Source organism: Catharus ustulatus, chromosome 12 (assembly GCF_009819885.2).
Source record: "Catharus ustulatus isolate bCatUst1 chromosome 12, bCatUst1.pri.v2, whole genome shotgun sequence".
Taxonomy (NCBI): Eukaryota; Metazoa; Chordata; class Aves; order Passeriformes; family Turdidae; genus Catharus; species Catharus ustulatus.
In genome coordinates this window covers 18262362-18276956 of record NC_046232.1, presented here as the reverse complement: position 1 = coordinate 18276956, position 14595 = coordinate 18262362, and the positions used below count along the sequence as shown (strand labels likewise).

The window sequence follows — 14595 nt, the reverse complement described above, 5'->3', positions numbered from 1 at the left end:
AGCAAATGTTTCCCTAGGAAGACCTAGGAATGCTCCATAATCATAATTACATGGCAAGAAGGGAGGAAATCCTTTAGAGGAGCAGTTTGTAACAGAATTCTAGAGAGTTTTGATCAGGCACAGGACACTGCAGGTTCCCCTCAGCAGGAAGCACAGAAGGCAGCCTGGGCAGGCAGGGGTGGCTGTGAAGCAGCTCCAGGGTGGGATTTGTGTTGTGTCACTGAGCCCACAACTTCCACAGTCCCTCTGTAACCAGTGGAGGAAGAGTGGTGTCCCCATCTCTGTGTCATTTGACTCAGTAAGGAAACTGCATAAAACTTTATTCACTGAGTGCCACTGAAATCATTCCATAGCCAGCCTTGATATCAGGGTGCTTACAAGGACTGAAATGATGGAAATGATTTTGGGTATTGTGATATAAATATAGAAAAAAAAATTACTTGTTAGGTATGTGACTGCAAATGAGATGGGTGTTAAGTAGGGATATAAAGTTTAGATGCATCACAGCAGGAATGGAATGGTCTCTAAGGATGTGGAGAAATGACCCTGCTGGACAGAAGTGCCTGTCCCATACCTGTGTGTTGTGGTCTCACAGTGCTGCAAGGCTTCTGCAGGAATACTCTTTAGCAGCTGTGTTGTTTCAAAACGTTAATTGAGTGCATCATACCTCACTGAGAACAGCACGAGTGTCTGATCAGCTGTTTTGTAGCCAAAACAGCATTTCTAAGGAGTAAAAGTGCATGTTCTGATAAAAGTTCATACCACTGAACTCCTTGGCTTAAAGCAAGTTCTGTCCTAGGGTAAAAAAAAGTTCGCTATAGAGAACAGCATCAAATGCCTATTATGTTGTTCTTTGTTTCTCTGCCAGCTGTGGATTTAAAATGGGAATAATTCAAGAAGCAGTGGGACGTTATGAGTCACTCGGTACCTCCTGGGCTTTTGACATTATCGTAAAGCCCCGAGGCTCGGGCAGTGCAGTTCAATAGCTCAGGCTGCAGGCTCGGCTGGAGCCACAGACCCTGCTCAGCTGGAAACAATGACTTGGTTCTTCACACTCAGGGCATTGGAGCCCCAGCTCAGGTGTGCTCTGCTGGGTGACACCACCAGTGAGGTTTTCTTGGGCTCAATTTCTCCTGTCAGCCAAAATCGGGACATGTTCTAGTAGCAACACCCAGGTTTATAAGGTTATTATTTTCAATAATTGTGAAATTAGGGGAATTTTTAATTTGTTTCTTACAAGTCTTCTTTGAGTTCCCTCTGCAAACTGTCAGTGGAAAGCTTGGGGAATGGGTATTACATAGTAGAGACAGATTAAATAACTGGACTTTTTGCCACAAGATGTCCAATACAATTAACTGAGAAAGTCTGCATCTTCATTTAAAAACTGCAGAAAGCAGAATCCAACTGTGCATCTTCCATGGAAGATAAACATTATTTATGTTGCCTAGTGTGTATGAGCTGAAAAAGGAAATATATTTTCCAATAAAATCTTCCAGGCTGGAAATACAGAAGAGTTTACTTGAATCCAAATGTATATTGCTTAGTCTCAATAGGAAAGTAAAGACTTATTAAGTCATATGTCAGCTGAGTTAAATTACTGATGTTACATTCAACATGTTGAACTCAGAGATTCATCAACTTTATAGTATTATTTGTTAGAAGGGAGTACTTTTCTATCTATTTGGACTGACTTTTTATAATCTCTCTTGTTTATTATCTCTTTTATTTGAGGCACTGGTTGCTGACCTGACTAATAGCTTTCATCTTTGTACTTCAAGCTGTTTCCATATGTGCAGGTGCTGTGGAATTTACCGTCTTTACATTGAAAAATCAAGATCTAGTCAATGTGTTTGTGGATGTTTAAATGAAAATATTTTTAAGGTAGAATTAGGGTATAAGGTTCTGATTTTAATAGAGGATACCTATAAGAGTCACAAAATTCCAACTAAATGTTAAGAATAAGTATATGAAAGTCTAAAAATCTAAATTTCAGCAGATCAGGGAAAAAAAGATTCTGGAATCACCTCTGAATTGTTGTGATACATCAGTACTTGGTAGGAGAAATCCAGTTAACTATGTGGGTATAAACTGTGCTTAGCCTAAAAAAATTAATTGGTTCTAGTCTTGTGCAGTCATTGGCCAAATTGAAATTTTCTTGTAAAATTTTCAGAAGCCTGGAGTGAGTGTTGATCCCACCAGGTGAGTCAGGCCTGGGAGCTCTCCCACCACTCACATGGGCACAGTTGGAATCATGGAATCATGGCATGGTTTGGGTTGGAAAGGACCTAAAATCCCATCCCAGCCCCTGCCACAGGCAGGGACACCTTCCACCATCCCAGGCTGCTCCAGCCCTGCCCAGCCTGGCTTTGGACACTTGCAGAGATCCATCCACAGCTGCCCTGGCACCCTGAGCCTCCCACCCTCACAGGGACCTGACATTTGCTAGCAAGGCCATTCTGAGAAAGCAGAGGCACGTTGCTAAGGTTTCCTCTCTTAACTTAAAGAGCTTTTTTTTCTCCATGGTAAAACCACTTAGAGGGTCCTTTACTGTTTGTGTAGTGCTAATGACTTCAGTGATAGAACATTTCATGTTCTAACAGCAGTGAAATGCAAGAAGCCAAAACTACCTTAACAAATATGGTTCATTTAACTAAAAGAGGCAGACTGAGCAGCAGGTGGAAGGGTTAAACAAAAGGAAAAAAGATTATAAAAGTTTGTAGCTTTGGCTTCACTACAAATGGCTCTCTTGCAGACTTTATAGCATTAGTGTTGCTTCTCATAAACCTTGAAACCATTCATCCATTTAGAAAGATTAAATTGGTTAGTCATCCAGAACAGAAAACGTACACATCCATTTTGTCTGTTACCCAAAACCAGCTCAAGTATAATAAATGCAGTTGATGCCATTAAACTAAAGCATTGAGTATTAATGATGGCCTCAGCTGTGGTATTTACAGTTTGCCAGCTCTTGTGTTCCTGATAGTATATTCATCTGCTACTGCTCAGGGACAGTCAGAGCAGAGCCTTTGAGCTGGAAAACATGAGTGTAATATATGATGTGAGGGGCTCAGAGAAAACATCTTGGTATTAAAGCAGGGAAAATCCTAGAAATGTTACAACTTTTGTTATTATTAGAAGGTCAAAGTTAAGAGGCACAAACTTCACTTAGGATATCTTAATACATTTATAATGGTCTGTTAAACAGTTTGCAAAGACAGGTTTGTTTGGATTTCCAGTTACAGATGAAGCTATTGCTATTTCATGTTCTGTCACTTAAGCAAGCCAGACAAAAATGGTCAGACTCTCCTAACACAGGAATTTGTAGAAGCACTTGGTCAGGAAGACAGTTTATTATAACAAAATATAATAAAAATTTGATTTAATTTAGCAGCATTTTTTCTTGGTTAATATCAGATTTCAGAAGTAACACTTTTTTCCCCAGAATTAAGAAAATTTGCAGTGCTTACTTCAGAATATGGAGAAATTTAATTCTGTTGCTTTGAAATCTGTAAGATGTTCTCTCAAAGGCAGGGATTTACAGTGGGCTGGAAAAAACACGACATGTTTTTTAATTACTATGTATAGTGCCTTTAATCAGAGCATCCATCTTGACAGCATTAAAACTGGGAAGCCAACTCTGAGTTTCCAGTTCCATGCTGGAAATACCAGCTCATTCCTATAGGAAACAGGAATCAATATCACATACTGGCTATCATTCAAAGCAGAGCACTTTGCCAGCTGTTCTTAAGCTTGAGCACCAGCAACTTGTGTGCAGCACAAGGAGGGACTCCAAATGAAATGCCACAAACTTCCCTGAGCATTATCCCCAGTGAGTCCCAAAGTGCTGCTCCCTGTCACTGCCCCCAGTGCAGCCTCAGGGAGATGAGAGCACTTCCAGGGAGTGCAGTGGATTTGGCATCAGACACTGCTTAGGATTAGTTTGCTTTTCTTTCTGAAACATTTCTGGTGGCAGAACAGCAACAATCTTCTCCCCACCCCCTCAGCATTTGTCTTTTACTGCAAATACAAATGGTAGAAATACCAGGAGGGAGTGAGGTGATCTGAAAGAGCCAGAACCTCATAAATTGTGTGGGAAAGGCTGTCTTGCCTTTTCTCTAACTGATGGCATGCCAAGTTTATTTTACAGTATTTACAGTAAGATTTGTTTGTTTTGATACCCTTTGTAAGTTGTTAGGGAAAAAGCAAAAGAAAATCTCCAGGAAGTTTATAGTTTGTGATGAGCCAGAGCTCAGGCTTTAATTTGCTTTCTAGCCCTATACCTTTTACTAGGAGTGTAATATATAAAGGGATATGAGATTGCAATTGGATGAGTTATTACTGGGCTGTTATTTATTTTCTCTGTATGAATTTGGTGCTTAAGAAAGAAAGACCTCAGAGCAGCACGCTAAGGAAGTGGAATTGTTGGTTCATTCCAAGAGCAGATGCAGGAGGGGCAGGAACAGCCCTGGCTTCTCCTCCCTGCGTCACTGCTCTGACCTTGGCACATCACAGGGAGAAGGAGCAGCCTCTGCCTGTGTAGCTGAGGTCCAGATGGATGACATGAGAGCAGATTTATCCACGATGGAGTGCTCCCAGTGTGGCTGTGCAGGCAGGGCATTGTCTGTGCTGACATTCCTGCCAGCCCCAGCACACAGCTCAGGAGGCAGAATTCTGTCAGGATGAGAAGCTCCAGCATCCAGCAGTACAAAAGGACACCAAAAGTGGTGTCTCTCAGGAATTGGGAAGAAGGAAGTGTTTTCTGGAAGTACAACATCTCTAATAGAGCATCCTGCCCTGAGTCTGTGGAACAGGTCACCCACTGGTGTGCAAAGTCTTCCAGGCAGGCGCTGCTCTTGTGAGCTTATTGCACTGAAAGGAGAATTGGGGTGTTTGGGTTTAATGCTGAAACCTTGGCTGTTTGAAACAAAGTTCTGAGCACATTGTAGGGCCTTGGGTTATGGCAGGAGTTGAGAAATAAGAGACTACTGCTGTATTTTATATGCCATGGCAAACAGCACAGTGTGGTATCACCTCTCTCTGAAACGTGGGGTAGATGTGATGACTTTTCTTTGTGCGGTGGAAACATCCACTGTTTCCATTTTTGACTGTCTGGGATGAAACATGATTGCCAGATGCTTGGAGCTGTCCCTATGGAGCTGGGGAGGGATTTTCCTGAGGGCAGAGTGCCTTGCTGACCCTGTCCATCCCTGCCATTCTCCTCCCAGGCAGTTCCCTTAGCAGGGTGATAAACCCAAGATGCACAACAGCTGTACAGACCCAGCCTCCCTGTGCCAGTGTTGACATGCTGTGTACACCACTGAGCAGGAAGGAGCATTTTAGGGTCACCAAGTGCCTTTGAGCAAAGTTGGTGCCAGGAGATGCTGGCACAACTCATCACTGTTTAGTTTACACCTGTCAGAAGCAGGCAGCCTCTCAGCTCCTGTGTTTGGGTGAGTGTATTCATCATATTTAGCTTTTAAACAATATTCTTTTAATCCTCCCTGCACTTCACAGCTGTTAATTAATCCCACAGCAGCCAGGGATTAATAGTCACACTTTACAGTGAGAAGCAGAACTGAACAAGGCGAGGTCAAGTGACTGGGCCAAGGTCATAGAAGCAGTTTTGTCTAAAGAACATTTGGTTCTGCAAAATTAAAGTGCTGTTACTTGATCTCTCAGCCTCCATTTGGGGGCAGGGTGTGTTTCTGGGGGGCAGTAGAATATGTTCACAGTGCTTTCTTCTCCCTAGGACTTGAAAGATGATCGGAGTGATGAAGAGGAGGAAGATTCTGTTACAGACACTGAGGAGGAGTCCACAAAGAGTGGCAACAAGAACAGCAGTGGGTCAAGCAAACACCTCCTAAGCAGCAGTCATCACTAGCCCTGTCCTGCCTCACATCCTGCAGTGATTCCTGCTCTGGTTTTAGCCCAGCCTACAGAACAGGATTTAAATCAAAAGGCTTGTGAGAGACTGTGATTGATTTATTGTTGGCTACTGGACCTGGAAAAAAGCCCAGTTTAGAGGGGAGGGAGAAATTGCATAACATGACAAAATGTGTTAATGACCCACTTTTGGAATCATTGCAGAGTGTGTGGAAAGATGTTTGGACATGCTGACTGACAGTGCTCCACAAGGGCAAAGCTCAAGAGAGTCAAGTAATTTAGTGTCCCGTTGATTCTAATGTTGTTTTTCAATCTGATATAAGATATATTTCATCAAACAATTTAAATCACAGATGTTTTGTGGTAGGTAGGTAGTGGGAACTCCATTAGGAACCAGAATTACTCAGTGTGGGAAAAATTTGACAGTGCTGTTCAGTGACTGGCATTTTATCTTTAGTTTTCAGTTTAAACCCTCATCAAAATAGGTATTTTTATGAGTTATATTTCATTTCCTGGAGGCCAGAGGAAGCGAACATGGAGGAATTCAAATTACTTGTCTGTGAAGTGTTGGCTTCAGTGGAGAAATACAGTCTTTCTCTGAAGTGATAGATAGCTGAAATATTGTGTCAAGGAAGTCACTGTTAACACAGCAAAACTCAGCCCCAATTCTCCACTGAGCTCCAGGTTTCTCAAATGTCTTTCAGTTATTTTGGCCCAGTGTTAGAACAGAAGGTGCAGAGGGGAGAGAAGAGGGGAAATGGAAATTGGGTCTTTTCACAGGTTCTTGTGCACTTATCTGTCTTCAAAACTGCCAAACACCCTCTGCTCCTCAATCATCTTCAGATCAAAAAGTTAAAACCAAATCTCATCCATTCCCTTCTCGTGACCTTGTCTCACAGCTTTGGAAACTGCCTTCTCTGGAGTGAGGCCACCAAGTTCTGATCTGTGGTTCTGGAGTGTTCTCTGCAGGCACTTGGGCACTGGGGAGCACAGGACTGGTGCAGGAAGTCACACTGTCACTGCTGTGGGTTCATTTGATACCAGGATCTGTATTTCCATCTCTGCTCTTTTATAAAATGGGGAATCACATCAGCTAGACCCAAACTTGGATGTGTGTGATTTCAACCACATGATGTGATTTATTCTGTAACCTGTGAACAACAGCTCCTCTTACCAAAGTGCCTCTATGCAAAATTTGCACTTCTGTTCTAACACAAGTGGGGCTGCAGCAGCAATTTCAGTCCCAGGGCTCTCCATGGAGGGCCCAGGCCTTGTAAACAGGGTGGTGCCAGTCCCATTTCCCTCTGCATTAGCTCACAGGGTCATAAAGGATTTGTGTCATAAGTTTGGGAGGTGAGAGGCTCTGCATGTGGTTCTACAGTAGCTGAGATCATCTGGGGAGCTAAATCCAGTAGCTTGATAGAGGCCAGGGGAGCACTCCTAGAGCAGCCCCAGTGCAGAGCGTTCAGTTCAGAACGGCTCCGTTCCCCTCCGGCTGCTCCAGCAGGAGTTGGGGACCTGCAGGAAACTTTACAGGACTGACTTGTTTTCCCAAGATTTCCTTGGCAAGTGGGATGTAATTCAGTGACTGCAGCATTGAAAGAATGGGAAATGTTTGGGATCTCAGATATGAAGAAAGAAATGGGTTTCATGCAGTTACAAGAAGCTTTTTTAACTGTGTCTAATTTTTCACTTGTATTTTGGACTATTTGGACCCAGATGTGCTTGTTTTACTACAAAGGGGATTACACTGAGGAAGGAGCATGACCTACAGCTTCTGAGAAGGAAGGGAGATGTGTGGTGGTAGAAAAGGACTCCTGTCTCAGTGCTTGTAGTTCAGTGGTGCCACTTGGGCTGAGTGAGCAGAACTTTGGCCACCAGTGCCCTTCCTGCACAGATGAGAAGAACACCTTAAATACTGCAGGGGGAAATATGGGGAGTGTAAGCCCTGATGGCAACATGTAAAGCAACTGGGGAGTTTGGCAGGGGCACAGTTCTTATCAGGGCCATTTATTGCCTGCATGAAAAACACTTTCCTAACAAAACAGGGAAATCCGGCGTCTTGGAGGATTTACACTGCCTCGGGAGAGACAACGGTGCTTTCTTCGAGATTCTACAGGGTTTTGGGAGGGGGCCAGGGAATTATCATTTGATTTTGGTGCCAGAAGCTTTCCTCCTATGACTAGGAAAGGAATTTAGGAAAGAAAACACAAAGAATGATGTTGTCACAGGAATGAGCCTCTGAACAACTACTGATTTTTAAACTGGAATTTATAGTCTCCTCGAGGCCAAAACTTGCCTTTCCTACTCAGGACAAGTCTCCCACTGAAGCCAATTAACTCTGTTGGATTCTTGCCTAGGAAAAATTTTGGATTGCAGTTATCCAACCTGATTGCAAGAACTGTTGTTCTAAGTTGATGTGAAACTGAGATCTTAAAAGAAGAACAAAAGGTAGATAAATCCACTCAGGTATAAAACTTTGAGGTAAATTTTGGCTGAGTATAGAAGAACATGGAAGAAAGTAACATCCTGAAGGTGAAGATTAAGTCTAGGCACAGTAAATAACTAAATAACATTGCAGTGGGAGGGGGTGGAAGGCAGGCAGGGCAAGGAGGGCCCTTTCCAGGGATTACTGTTATGGGCAACCAAGGGGATTAGACCTAAAAATTCAGAATGTAAACCACTAGGGGCTGCTAATAAATACCCACAGCACAGAAAGGAGTGGGAATGGGCTCTCAGAGTGCCCCCTGTTAGCTCCAGGAATGACCAACCTGGTGTTATGTGCATTTAATTTCCCCTTTTTTACTGAGGGTCAGAAACAAGAAGCTGAGGTCATGGGGGTACAATTTCTGTTAAAGGAATTTATGTCATGGTGCTTCAAGATTTTCAGTCTTTTCAATGCAATGCAATGAAGATTCAACATTTTTATAATCTTGCTGTGCAAAGAGTCTAAAAATGCAGGTACAGAACAACTGTAGGTGTGCATGGGAGCACAGATAGACTCTAACATTTTCATTTTACCATTTCATAAAGTGTGTCCTGGTTCAATGAGTTGACAATGCATCTGGCTTTGCTGTGTCATTTCCACTGTGCCAAAATATTTCTGATAGAGCTATAGACGGAAAATCAAATCTTAGTCCATAAGACTCAGGGGAAACTCTTCTGTTCTGTTTAATTTCCCTGGATTTAGTTCAGGTACTCTGCTTCCTCCATACTTGTGTCATACTTAGATTTACCAGCCTGCTCTGGATTGGGTTTACAGATCTCCTTTACTCCACAGAACTCACTTTGTCAATTCATGTTATTTGGTATAATTATCTTTTTTTTGTTCTTAACACCACTTGACTTTGGTCAGTTAAAATACACACTACAAATAAATATTTTTTAAAAACAGTTGTCTAGGTAAGGATTTCCTTGTTTTCTCTGCCTTGCAGTGCCATGTCCTCTGCTTTCAATTCCCTCCAAGCTTTTCAATGGGATCATCATTAATTCAGGAAATTATTCTTTACTCTTCCAAGTTTTTTGCCTGGAAAAAGCTGGATGACCCACAACTTCACAAGACCTAACAGCAGTATCTGTAAATGAACTTTGTTTCATTTTGAAACAAAATGAATGGGGGCATCACCCATCCTTTGTATCATTCAGGGTTTATACTTTGATTAAAGTACTCACAAGTGCTCCTGAGGACACCAGGAATGTTACACCTGTTTGGATCTCTGCCCAGCTGCGTTTTGAGGTGCACATTAGGCTTGCTTAGGAAGTTCTGTGTGTTAGGACTGAGGTGCTGCTGCCCAGCAGGTTCTTGTGGGGTATCAGTGGCTCATCACAAGCCCCTGGGAGACAGCTCAGATGTGGATCTTCAGCTGGCAAAAGCAGGAAAGCTCTACAGAAAACAAGGGAGCTGTGCTCATTTGTATCAACTGGAAAACTGCTCCATATTTCTCCTTTCCATTTCTGCCTCCCTGGTTGGGAAGACTGCAGAGGTTCTGATTTACCATCTCTTCCCCTGGGCAAGCAAACAGAAGGGAAGGTGTTTCAGCCCAAATAATGAACTGTAGCAGAACACTTTGGTTTTATTAGCTGATTTTTTTTTTAAACTTATGAGTAAGAATAAAGTAGATGGAAAGCAAACCAAGCAGGGCTGTGTGAGTTTTGGCTACAAATAACTTGCAAACTGTGAAGAATTAAAAAAAAAAGTTGCTGAATTTGGAAGAAAAACACCATCTCCACAGGCACTTCCCCCAGCTGTGGGTTTGAAGAGCAGCAGATCACCAGCACTGACAGTCCATGCTGAGCACAGGGATGCAGCCCAGGTGTGAGAGCTCCAGGGCTGCCCCAAGCTGGGAACCTTTGGTACATGAACCACAAATGTACCTGGGAGCTGATTTCACTCAAAATCGCTGGAAATTATTGTTCCTTGTTCCCTGGCAGTTTGATGGGCTCCCTCCAAGGAAAAGGAGGTGATCAAAGCAGGGTGATCTCCCACCAGGCTGGCTACAGAGAGCTTCAAGTGGGGCTCTGAGAGGTTATTGGACTGGAGAACCCTCTCTGGGGCTACCTGAAGTTTCTGCTGTAATAGAAGACAAGGCTGAAAGCACAAGCCTGAGCTTTAATACACAAATCTGCAAACACAAGGTCATAACAAGCCACATAGGATAGTGTTGTTGATGTTCCAATAGTCTGAAGATTTACTAAAATAGCTTCTATTTACTCAGCTGGTGTGAGCCCTATTCTTCTGAGTTTTGTTACCCCATAAAGCATTCAGAGGAGACCCCATAATCATTTCAAAGTCAGAAACATTAAGTGGAATAACAAGTATAAACTCTCTCCACAGTGACTTTGAAGTGCAAGAAGCATGGCCTTGTAGCCATGGAGCTGTTTTGAGCTGGGTGGGAAGAAACAGGTCCCAGGCAGTTGTTTCAGGTGGTGAAAAGTCCCTATTTCTCCTACCACAAAAGAAACTGGCCTAAAAGAAGTTAAAGTTGAGCAGGGAAGTAAGTGATTAAATTTCCACTGAAATGAGTGTTTCTCATGACACTGGTGAGAATCAGACCCAGCTCTCATGTGAGCAGTTACAACAAGGACAGCATGGCACTGCATTCTCCAGCCATCAGGAGCAGGGCACAGCCCCAGGGTTTCCTCTTCCTATAGCCAGGGCAAAATGCTCCCTGGAAAATGAGTATTCCTGTTTGCAGGGCACTCACCTCAGCACAGCTCTGCCTCTTCCTAAGCTGAGCATGTATCCTTTGAAAGATGTTCCATGGAAAGCAGTCCTCCCCTTCTCAAGGCAGAATCCACACTTCCAGCAAGCACTCTGATTCCTGTCCCCTGCCTGCTCAGGATCTGAGCAATGCTTGGGCTGCTGATGCCAAATCCCACAACCCAAGGCCAAATTTACCAGGAAGAGGTGAAATAGGAACCATCACAACTGCCTCAGCATGTGGGTGCAGCAAGAGAGGGCAGCTGAGCCAGGGGAGAGAAGGGAGCAGAGGGAAAAGCAGGAGCAAAGAAGGCTGGGATGACAAAGCAACAGCTTAAACACAGAACTGACATCAGCAGGAATCACAAAGCAGAGCAGTAACAATATTAGGAGGAACAAGTCCCAGGAGAAGGAGGAGGATAAGGACAGTAGTTGTGTATCCTGGGGATCAGCATTCCCAGCAGCAGCAGCCAGCATTGCTGGACTCAGAGATGAACTCTGCAGCCAGGACAGCTCCTTTTCCCCGAGCACCAGCAGCTCCAGACTGAGCCCAGAGAAGAGTTCCCAGGGCAGGAGCAAAGCAGGAGGATTTGGGAAAAGCTCCTTTACAAAGTTCCCAGAATGTGAGTGAGGGGACAGGGAGGGACAGGGCTGAGGCTGGGCCAGGGTAGCCACGAGTAGAGCCCAGCAGACCTGCAGCTGTGGCAATGACCCCACACTTCAACTCTGCTTGGACCTCAGAGCTGGTTTTGTGCTTTTCCTGGCTGACTGGAAACCCCAGGAGTCCTAGAAGAGCTCCTGGAAGATTTGTGTGTTTGCTTTCTACCACAAAGAGCAGGAGAAAGCTGCTAAAAGGCCTTCCTACTGCACCTATGGGTAAGTGTCTCAGTTGTTACAGGCTCTGGACAGAACAGGAGAAGTCCTAGGATTTCATAAGAATCTGTGGGAAGCAGGAGCTAAATCTTATCAGGTTGTGCTAAATCTTATCAGGCCATGCAAATCCTACCTAGTTCCTTTGCTGATTTAAAGGAGGAATTATTCAGCAACCAAAGAATGTGTCATACATTTCCCCACTGCAAGGGCAGCGAGGTCAGGTAGCAGTTGTGTTTGCAGCTTTTTTTATCCCTTTGGATAAACGATCCTCTGCAAGGATGAGCAGAGAACAGGACCCTTTTGCAATGTCCCCTTTGGCCTAAGGGTAGGACTGTTCTATAACCCCGACTATTCTGCAGGGCATGCACAGCATTTGGTGAACTGGGGAATTGCTTCTCTCTGGTTCTGGCTGCAGCTGCCTTTGGAGAGCCCAGCGCTGCTGGAGCTGCTGCGATGAGAAGGGGCCGGGTCCCTCCCGTGCCACCCCATGTTGGTGACCTGGTCATTGCTGCGAGGCCCCACGAGGTGGCAATAGCAGGACACGGCTCCCGTCGGGACACGGCTCCGTGGAGCGCTGCTGTCCATCTTTCTGCCCCTGAAAACAGATTCCGTTGAATATTGCAGAGCAAAATTCATGCAGCTGGTATTTCCACTCGATCGGTCTCTGACTGAAACAGGTGTCAGGTAAAACAACACTTAAATTTTAGTGAGATTTAACGTTTGGTGCCAGTCCAGAAGCCCGGTGTGCTGGTGTCCCAAGGGCTGGCATCTGCCTGGGTGTCACCACTGGCCCTTTCCCTGTAGGTGCAGCACTGTCCTGCTTTCTCTCCTGGTATCAGAGCCCGACCTGGTGTATCTGGGGTATGGCTGGAGAAGAAAGGATGTTAAACTTGTTCTGACACTGCTTTACTGCCTGCAATTTCTCATATTGTCTCTTTGACCTAAATGTTTTCAAGCAATGGGGTTTGTGGCTGGTGAAGTCCTGTTCTCATGCAGATCCTTAATGTCTGTAATGCAAACAAGGATGATGAATCTCAGAATAATGAGGGTTACACTGCCATTCTAAAGATGCCATTCTGATGGTGCCACTCCACCTCAGGAGACAGGATCTCCACCCCTAGCATGAGGGGCACACTCCCACACTCCCCACATGTGTCAGCAGGAAAAAGGGACCCGTGGGTCCAAACAAGCTGCTTTAATCCTGTTTGGCACAAGCCTCGTGGTCAGGCTCAGCTGGGAGAGCTGAGATCTGCTTTGCTTTGATAGCAGGATGAAAACTTTCTGTGAGCTCTCTCCATGGCTGTGGATGGACAGGAGGTGTTTGGATGATGTGGGTGACAACCTCCACGGTTCCCAGCTGATCCCAGCTCTTGCCTGGGATTCTCACTCAGAGCCAGGAGACAGCTGGATTTGACTTGCCTGTCCCTGCAGACTGAAGCTTTGGGGTTGCCTGCAGGGCTCTGTCCATGCAGGGTTTCCATGGGCTGGTGCCCAGCTGTCAGCACAGTTCCCTCCATCCCAGCTCACAGATGGGGCTGGTGGGGATCCTCCCTGCCAGCAGGTTCACTGACACACATCTCCCCTCCATTCCTGTGCACATCCAGCCCAGAATTCCTGACAGCCAGCAGTTTTAACAGTCCTGCAGTGACACTGATGTTTTGCTGTTATGAACAAGCACTTGTAGCCAAGCCAAAGTCAATTGCCAGCTCTGTTGGGAGAAAGGATCCAGCAGCAGAGGAGCATCTCAATTCTGTTCCTGGTTCACTGTATGACCTTGCAAAAAATGACAATATTGGCCCCAAATGGGCTGGGATGAGTATTGGTGGCTGTTGCTGATTAGGAGCAGGATGTGTTTCAGACTCCAGGCGTGCTGCTCCCTCCAGACCTCGCACTGACCCTCATGTCAGTGACTCTGAGCGCTCTGCTGACGTGGGCAGTGGGGTTTCCTTGCTGGCTGTGGAGGAAAGGCAGCCCTTGCCATCCCTTAGGGGAGTGTGAGGTGAGCAGCATCTGCCAAAGTGCACAGGGCTACAGATGTGGCCCTCTAATGGTCACAGCACATCCTGCCCACCCTGCTTCTTTATCCTCTGAGATCAAACACGCTTTTGCTGCTTCAGGGCAGCCCAAGAGCTCAGAGTGGGGCTTCTTTCCCAAACAGCTTCTCCAAGTGACCCCTAGGCCAGACAACTATCACAGACAGACAACATCATTTGACCAAAGCCAGGTTTGATGAGGCCCTGGGCTACCTGATTTAGTGGGGGTATCACTGCCCATGGCAGGGCATTGGAATGAGATGATCCTCGAGGTCTCTTCCAATCCAAACCATTCTGTGATGTTATGATCCTACAACCAAACATCCCAATTCACATCTCCAGGCTGTGGAGCTCATAGTAAAGACTCCTGGGACAGCAATGGGGAATTTACTGACTGAGCTGGGGATGATGGGGAGGGAGTGTAAAGACTGACTGACTCAGAAGGGGGGAACTGCAGAGTAGCCCCAGGAGAAGAAGAAGGAAAAAGAGAAGTCTGACAAAACTGTGTTGTGAATTTTTAAAAGCAGTCAGAGATTTCGTGCTGTGAACTCTGCACAGCTTCTGTCAGTGGCATTATGGTAATGCTTCTGCACAGCTCTGCATCCA

The 14595-nt window shown here is 45.1% G+C and overlaps 1 protein-coding gene across 4 annotated transcripts in view; it reads left to right on the top strand.

Annotated features, from left to right (window-relative positions):
• The window catches only part of CERS3 (ceramide synthase 3), a 42380-nt gene extending 32433 nt beyond the window's left edge, over positions 1–9947 (top strand). For 3 of the 4 annotated variants that reach the window (XM_033071052.1, XM_033071050.1, XM_033071051.1), the window contains exon 11: positions 5750–9947. In XM_033071052.1, coding sequence (XP_032926943.1) covers positions 5750–5881 — 132 coding nt within the window. In that variant the 3' untranslated portion in view covers positions 5882–9947. The remainder of the gene's footprint in view (positions 1–5749) is intronic. The other variant, XM_033071053.1, reaches the window with a different exon arrangement.
• The last annotated feature ends 4648 nt before the right edge of the window (positions 9948–14595 follow it).